General features: G+C 40.9%; 1 protein-coding gene across 3 annotated transcripts in view; it reads left to right on the forward strand.

Annotated features, from left to right (window-relative positions):
• Positions 1–7,538, forward strand: part of BEST3 (bestrophin 3) — a 65,299-nt gene extending 57,761 nt beyond the window's left edge. For all 3 annotated transcript variants that reach the window (XM_068276687.1, XM_068276690.1, XM_068276689.1), the window contains 2 exons: positions 4,234–4,385; positions 4,890–7,538. In XM_068276687.1, the coding sequence (XP_068132788.1) occupies positions 4,234–4,385; positions 4,890–5,769 (1,032 nt within the window). In that variant the 3' untranslated portion in view covers positions 5,770–7,538. The remainder of the gene's footprint in view (positions 1–4,233; positions 4,386–4,889) is intronic.
• Positions 7,539–9,115: the final 1,577 nt, after the last annotated feature.

Below are 9,115 nucleotides of genomic sequence, written 5' to 3' on the forward strand. Positions count from 1 at the left end.
TCTACTGTGTTCTGAAATCGGTCACCTGATGGCTTAAAATTTTACTGAATAGCAGAGAATTGTTTTTTTGTTTTGGTTTTTTTTTGTTAAATCCAAGTCAGTGTTGTAGGATCTGTTTATGTTCAATAGTATTCTCCCTGGAATCTTAGTAAATTAGGCCCAGGCTATAAACAGAAATGAAATTCTAACTAATAAAATAATGTGCTGTAATGAAACAAGTCAGCAAACAGTAAGTGCCAAGCTGGATTATGCACATTGCGTGTAGCTTAACAGAAGAACATGAAGATCAGTGTGAAGATGTGATGAAATTGGGCCCTCTCACTATGATTTCACCACTCCACCTCCAGCCACTCTTACCACTGGAGCATCAGCCATCATTTCTGTATATAAAACCCCCATATTCTATTTGCCTAGTTGTCTCAGTTATTACAAGATTGAAATTATGTTCCTAGTACAATTTATGGTGACAATATATTATTTGGAAATACAGGTGTATTTTTTCAGGTTGTGTTTTAGATGTTTTCATTGCACTTTATAAATAATTACAATCCCTAATTTGCAAAATAACAATAATATACCCTCATGGTATTCATATATAAAAAGCTAAGCCACAAAATATATGTATGCAGTCTCTTTTTTTACCACAAACATTTTTTTATTAAATTTTCAAATATAACATAAACACAATATGTCAAAGTATACTGTATGTATTTTCTTTACATTCTGTCACTTTTTTTAAAAATTGTTTTCAATGTTAGTAACTACTGGGGCGAGGGAGGGACAGTGAAGGAGTTTAAGGGAATGTTCGAGCAGGGGAAAAGTAAATGTAATTTTTTTTCCCTTCTTGGATATTCCCTTTAAGGTCGCATTCACAATGGGACATTATTGTCCTGCGTTATAAAGTAATTATAATGCAGGATAACGCACTGTAATGTTAAGCCTATGCAACATTCACAGTGCAATGTTAATGTTGCGCTGTAAATTTTGCGTTATGGTAACTCACTGCTTGCAGTGCGTTACCTCTAAACGCAGACGTTAACAGATACAGAGAGGCATACTTTTCATTGCCTGTATGCTTCACTTATTCTACTATATACCATGGGAATGCAGCGTTAATGTGCTTTACCACCTTTTTTTGCGTTGCGTTGTAATTCTGCGTTGCGACTTTAACATCACATTACAATGCAACGTCCAACTGTGAATATGCCCCGATGGTATTTTTATTTATACAGTATGTGTAGCATTTTTTTATTTTTTTTTGTACTGCACATTTACATTTTCCCACTGGATGGCGCCTTACCATATAGAAAGCTAAATCATAGCTTTCGATGTGGAAAAGGAAGCAAAAGTTAGTTTTTTTTTTGTAATTTTCAACAAACGATTTCTGCTGTTCATTGTAGCATTGACCATTTGTTAATCAGACACTTAGATTAGCTTTGGAACATATGTTCCTATTCATCAATCTGTCCTGTAATGGCAGCCAATGGGGCGAGTGCTTGCGCCGCTCATAAGCAGCAGAGGATGAGTATCTACGTCCCTAGGACTTTATATGAAGTCCTGTGGGGCATAGATATACTGCCTCCATAGCAACAAGTGGTTAAAGTGTACTAGAGACGAACATAGATGCAAGATTTATACATACCTAGGGCTTCTTCCTCCAGCCCCATCTGCACAGATCGCACCAACACCGCCATCCTCATCCTTCTCTGTCGCCAGTACCAGGTCCCGTAACTTCAGCTAGTCGCTGCCAGTCTGAGCAAGCGCAGTGCGCTCCCTCCATCTATCTCCGACTGAGAGAGGAAGGGAGAGCACTGCACATGTGTAAAACTGGCCGTGTCAGGCCGAAGTTACAGGACCCTGTACCGGCGATAGAGAAGGCTGAGGCTGGCGGCATGGGAGCGATCTGTGCGGATGGGGCTGGAGGAAGCCCCAAATATGTATAAACCTTCTATCTAAGTCTGTTTCTGGTTTCCTTTAAAGCACTATTATGTATCATCGCTACTCACATTAGACATGTAGTGATAACAGTAGAGGTATTTTTATAGTGTTAAAACAATATTGGACATAAAAATAGCTTTTTAGTATTCAATGCCTACCGTATTTACAGCCTCTATTTTTACCATTTCACAAATGTGCAATTTTTGAATTTAGACTTATTAGTGTTTCATCTATTTAATTTAGAATATGCTGTGTTTATGTGTGCTAATATTCACTGTACTTTATGGAGATTGGATTTTGTAAAAGACCTGCACAAGTATAATTGGACGTACAACATCATATACATTTTTATATGCTGTAAAATTCCCTGTTTTTGCAAATATACGGGTGGATGTGGGAAGGAAGTTTACTAAGTTTTATGAGTTTCATTTGGCTTTTATTCATATAAGTGATTCATGACAAAAAAAATCTTTGCTTGTGGAAGAGTCAACAGCATATCTGTTCTATATCCACATATCTGCAGAGTGGCTTCTAGTATGAGCTGCCACATCAGATAAGACTAGGATCATTAGCCTTTATAGCAGCATATTGGAAAGTGACATAGTTATAGACAGAATCATTTTAAAAGAATAACTGGTCATTAATCACGTGCTGAATTTCATGGACTTGTTGAATGAAGAAGTAGAAATTGTGATACAGCATTAGCGCCATCTCTTCCTCTGCTCCCCACCTGTAATTACCACCATTTATTTATTAATTAATTAATTTAAGTATTTATATAGCACTGACATATTACACAGCGCTGTACAGGGTATATTGTCTTGTCACTAACTGTCCCTCAGAGGGGCTCACAATCTAGTCCCTACCATAGTCCCTATCATTAATGTACAACCTTAAAGGGAAGGTGCGAGGTGTAAAAAAAATCTACTTCCCTGGGGCTTCCTCCAGCCCCTGGCAACCGATATGTCCCTCGCCCGCAGCTCCCTCCATTGCAGCGACAGCACAGAATGCTCCAGACCACGTGGGCGCGATCACAAATGGCGCGGCCAAACACTTACGCAGGCACAGAGGGTGCCGACCTGGCGAGGTCAGCATCTGCAATGGAGGAGACTCCGGGCCACTGGCTGGGAGCAGAGCTGCAGCGAGGGGACACATAGGCTGCCAGGGAGTGGGCTGGAGGAAGCCCCAAGTAAGTAGATCACACATTCCCTTTAACTCCTAATGCTCTCTGGCCGGGGGGGAGGGGGGGATTTTGTTACTCTGAGCCATGCGATACTAAATTACTAATCCCTGCTACTTCCTATTGTTTCTTATTTTGCTTTAATTTATCATATGTGTACCAATTTTAGTGATATCTAGTGATATCTCAAACCACACATCAACTAATTATGTATTTGTACTTGTATTGCAAATTCATCCCTTCTTTTTGCAAGAGACTATTAACATGCTTATTCGTGCCCTAATCATTTCCCGTCTTGACTACTGCAACATCATACTCTGCGGCCTACCAAAAAACAGACTGGCACCTCTCCAATCCCTGCTGAACTCTGATACCCGTCTTATCCACTTCTCCCGCTCCTCTGTTGCTGCCCTTCTCTTGCACTCCCTCCATTAGTTGAACTGAGGAAAGAAGGTGGGGGTGGGGGGGCTAGGTGGAAACAGACACCTCTCCTGGAGTGCCAGTACCTAAGAATACAAAACCAGTATGGGTGGTTCACAACGTTTTAGATCAGTTCAGGTGTACTTTCATGAATGTTAGGAAGAGGTGTGAGACTGAGCTGGTACTCAGTAGGTGGCCGAGAGGCAGATGATACTTGAACTTTATGCCTCAGTCTTCTTTGCTATCATAATCTTTTGTCTTGAGCTAAATTTAAATTACTATAAATCAGGCTTTCTCAACCAGGGTTCCCTGGAACCCCAGGGTTCCTTGAGTACTCTGCAGGGGTTCCTTGGCATTTTCCCCCATCGTGGTGGTATGTAGAGCACACTATAATAGGTAGTACTGTAACAAGAAGCACTAATTTGGGGGGTCAGGAGACAGTATAATGAGTGGCAGTGTAATAGGAGGTAGTGAAATAAACAGCCACACATACTTTTAAAGACCATGCCTCCTGCAAAATAACTGCAGGGGTTCCTTGGGATCAAAAAGTTTTTTGCAGGGTTCCTCCAGGGTAGAAAGGTTGCTATAAATAAATCCAAAGCTCTCCCTGTACTGTCATGTTAACTGTAGCATATTTATGTAATTTGTGTGTATAAAATATTATATTTCTCTAATATTATTCATGTCTCTTTTAGGTTTCCCTTATGGCTGTGGATGAAATGCACATGGACCTTCCAAAGATGAATAAGGACATTTACTGGAATGACTCTGATGTACGCCCACCATATACACTTGCAGCTGCTGACTACTGTATTCCTTCATTCTTGGGATCAACCGTGCATATGGGGTAAGCATCATTACTGCCTTGCAACTTCTAGTTGGTTTTCAGCAGCACAGTGTCAAACAGCAGCGATACTAATATAACTTTTCTGTGTGGGACTTTGACCAAAGAGTGTTCTATGTCCTAGGTTCTCAACATGTGGTACACGTAGCCCTGGGGGTACGTCTGATGGGTCTAGGGAATACTTGGGCTTGATGTATTTAATTAAGTTAAATACATTTATAGTTTCAGAAAATAATAAATCCTATATAAACAGCCAAACTAGTATTTCTGCTAATTAAAAACAATAGCAAATATGTGGAAATGGTTTAGAAACGAGTATCATGTACTACTATTAAGGGTATCTGTATCAAGGGGTACTTGAAATAGTCTTTACCATATCAGGGAGTACTTGGCCAGCACAGGCTTTCAAAAGTGGTACATACCCATGAAATTTTGAGAAACACTGTTCTATGTCACTATAATGAAAGTAAACTATAATATATTTGTATGATGCTTTTTCTGTTATAGACTCCCTGATTCTGTATTTTTACGTGACGACTGGCTGCTGGATGAAGACAAACCCCGAAGACAACCTTCTGTTCTCAGAAGAGTTAAACGGTTCTTAAGTGTCCATGAGCATCCTGAAACTCCAGTCAGATCTGCTATCAGTCGGCAGGGAAGTGACGCATCTACTATGTTCTTTCCTAGTGAAGTAAATTACATAGCCAGCTTTCATGATGTACCACAAAGAAAAGCTAATTTTCATGGTATGAAGAGACGTGAATCTACAGACAGAAATGCCAAGCCTGGCACTCCTCGAAATGACCTATCTATTATTCGGGAAGCAAGCAGATCAAACACTTCAGAAAGAAACCCCTCTAGTGAGAACAGTGTCACACCAAACACACCTTTACAAGTCCCTGAAGTACTGGTTACTACAGCAACTGAAACATCGGTAGTGAGTGGTGGTCCACTACAGTCAAAATCTACCATAGATAATAGAGAAAATTCAGACTGTGTTCAGACAAACACCAAAACACTAGAATCACTACAGCCTGAAATGGTCTCCAAGAAAGATATCCAGAAACTAGGAGCTGTTCCAGGTGCAATCAAGACAGGTGAGGATATATTGGAGAAAAGAGATCAACATAGTAATTTTCATCGACGGAGTGAGACTGTATTTCCAACACAAAGTCTTCTAACAAGTTCACAACCACCAAGCTCATCATTGCAAAACATTCCTCTTTCTTTGACTGTAGAAACGGAAATACCTGTTAGAGGTAACATTTCTACTGCAGATACCCTCCCACATCCCAGTGAAGATCTGCTGCATTTATTAAAAAATTTTGACTTCAAAGAAACTGATATTCTTGAATGTCATGATGTAAAGAAAGATGGGAACTTATAAGGTAGAACACAAAGACTGTGGACATCAGTATGGTGCTCTTTGACAAGAGAACCTGAAGAAACCGTGAGAGCAATTCTTAACGCACAAATACCTTGGACATGATCAGAAGTACACTTGTAGTTCCTGACCTGGTGATCATTGCAGTACTTTGAGTGATATATTCTGTTATTCTCTCTTTGTACCGATATAAGATAATAGTTGGGCAGTGCAAAGCACCATTTCCACTATTCCCAGGTCCTTACAGATATTAACATTAAATGTATATACCTTTTTATGAAGAGGGAGGGGAAGAACTGAGCTGGAAACCTCCACTGTGGTCAAATATAATAGCTAAAAAAGCTTACTCAACCTATGCCAAAGCAGGGTCAACTGCAGAGGATAGGAAACACCTGTATAGACATTAGGCTATCTCTTGAAATTATGTCCTCTTACAGATCAGGTGTGCATGGGAGATTTCCCCCATTAAGTAAGCAATGGCTGCTGTAGTGAAGTTGTAGAGTCTTCCTTTAATAAATTAAGTGAAGACATGTTACTTATGTGTTTGGGTCTACAAGAGGATGTTTTCCTTGATAGTTAAGGTTTACAGCTGGATAGTGTACTGGTTAAGGGCTCTGCCTCTGACACAGGTTCTTCTACCTCTTCCTGTTCAGTAATCCAGCACCTATTCAGTGAGGAGATCTTGGGCAAGACTCTCTAACACTGCTACTGCCTATAGAGCGCACTCTAGCAGCTCGGGCGCTTTGAGTCTGCCAGGAGAAAAGCACCATAAATGTTCTGTTTCCTGTCTGTCCTACAGCTCACTCAGCCTTATGTGTGATATTAATGAGGCTGATACAGACATGGGCACTTAAGCAAATAAATTAATGTCTAACAACCCAATTTTTCTGCCAGTACCACTGCATATCTTCACTATGGCAGCCTCAGGCTATACGAATGAGAAGAGGCTTTCAGACACATCTCAACCATCAGACAGCAGGACAATAATAATAATACAATAATATTCCAGTGCTGTGATAATTACCATATATACTTGAGTATAAGTCTAGAAATTTAGGTCTGACTCACTAAATAAAAGTATAGGGGTCGACTTATACACGAGTCACATGCAACACTGAGCACACTGAGTAATCTGTGTGCTAATAGTGACATTCCCATTTGCAGAATTTACCCAGTGCTAAGTGACACATTCTTGATAATGGAAATGCCAAGAAAACACAGGTCTGAAAGTCTTGGCCGCAAGAATTTACAAGGAAAGGGGCAGGGGGAAATACTGGGCTGCAGGAAGGGGAGTGAGTTATTGCTGCACTTGAGGGCCTGGAGGAGTTACTGGATGCATATAAGGGACAGGCGGGGTTAATGGCTGCAATACTGTATACTCCTCCTGGTCCACAAGTGCAGCTGTTAATTCTTCCTGGGCCCCAAGTGCAGCCTTTAACATTGCTGGGTAGACTTATACTTGAGTCAATAAAAAATTTGCAGCTTGAGAGGGTCAAATATTGGAGTCGACTTATACACAAGGTCGACTTGTATTCGAGTATGTTTTAGTGGACTTCAGTCACAGGTTTGCTTTAAAGGAAATATTGTGTATGGTCTCTGTTTAGGTTAAACAGCTTTTCACTATAAGCACAGCAGGGGTGGTGTACAACACCTTTTCAGAAACAAGCTGAGACCCCCAAGGTACAATATTGTGATATAAATAACTACTGGGCCTATTTACGAATGTGTAATAAAGACAACTTGCACTATTTTATTGAATTGTTTTACTTAGATTGCCAGGTACAGTTTGTAAAAGGTGTGTTGAGACATTATGGCAAAAAGTAGGCAAGTTTACAAGCTACAAATAAAGTGGGCCAAAGTTCTAGCATATCTGCATTACTATGTCACAGATTTCTACTCCCCACCATACTGTCACAGCTTTCTGCTTTCCCTCATCAATTTTCTAGTACTTCACAGTGTGCCCCTGCTCATCATTGCCTCCTATAGTGTGCCGTAGATTTCATATTCCTCCAGAACCTTTCCTAGATGTTCTGTGTTCTTTGGTGTTGAACCCCTGGTAGTGTATCCTAGCTTTCCAGTGCCCTCTGTAGCATGTCCCAGCTTTCAAGTGATTCACACTGTTTCCTCGATTTCTAGTGCCTCTAAAATGCCCCCCATCCCACACACACAGTGTTCTCGTACCTACAGAGAGAGACTAGGACCACACTGTAAACAAAGATTGAAGAACTGCATTGACCACTGACCACTATGGCGGGGGGGGGGGGGGGCTGGAATACTGCATTGTGAATGACAGAGAATGGACGTCACATGTTACTGCTGCCAGGGATAAGAGGGGTGCACTATGGCTCTTGGCAGAAATTATGGGACTTCATGTGTTTGCTGCAGGGACTGCACATTGACTACTGAGGTGGGGAAACTGTTGTGGGTGCCCTGTGATTGCTGGAAGCATCCTGTGGTAGCTGGATGGCTGATGTGATTGCTTTAGTGACCACACTGTTATTGCTAAGATTCACCTTTTACTGCTGGGTGGGAGGTGTGTGTGTGTGTGTGGGGGGGGGGGGGGGGCATTTTAACAGTGGGGGCCACCTGTGACATCTAAGTGGCCCAGTGGAATTCCTGTGACTGCTCTGAATGTTAGTAGGCCCATTTTACTACTGGTGGGACTTCTGTGATAGCTGAGAGGCTCCATTTACTGTGCGCAGTGTTGGGCTACTTATCTACATGATGCCTTTTTTATACAATAGATGTAATTTTTGACCCCCGTTTCACCTGACAAAGATTCCCTTGGAGGTGAGACGTGTTTGTTTTTTAGAGTTATCCATGTAAACATGTATAGCACGTAACACTTTATTGAATCTCACACTAGTGTTCAGCTTGGATCCTGTTTACCCACTACTTGGATTCAGAGGCTTCCCTCTCACAAGGTGAGTACCCATTTGGGGTACTTTTTTCCCTACAGGTAGACTTTAAAGTAGACCCAAACTCTTGCACAGCACACATGGAAAAATCTTATTCCACATAGAGTTGCTGAAAAAAATCCACAGCTGTGTGTTTCTTTGTTTATATAGCCAGATCAAGCTGTCTTGTCAGTAGCTGCAGAATGCAGAGAAACTCTGGAGAGCCACTGGCTCTCTGCTATTAAGTAAACACCGGGCTTAACCCTTTCTCTGCACCCTGTAAAGTTAACCCAGGTTAAAACTTTTTTTTAGGATTTCCATAAATTGTAATGAAGATTTTTTTCCCCATAAAGTTTATCATGCTGTGGCTAGGAAGTTCTCAGTTTAGATCCACTTTAAAGACTTATACCAGAATTAACAAAATACATGTTTAATATTCTGAATTGTAATAC

The sequence above is a fragment of the Hyperolius riggenbachi genome, chromosome 3 (assembly GCF_040937935.1).
Source record: "Hyperolius riggenbachi isolate aHypRig1 chromosome 3, aHypRig1.pri, whole genome shotgun sequence".
Taxonomy (NCBI): domain Eukaryota; kingdom Metazoa; phylum Chordata; class Amphibia; order Anura; family Hyperoliidae; genus Hyperolius; species Hyperolius riggenbachi.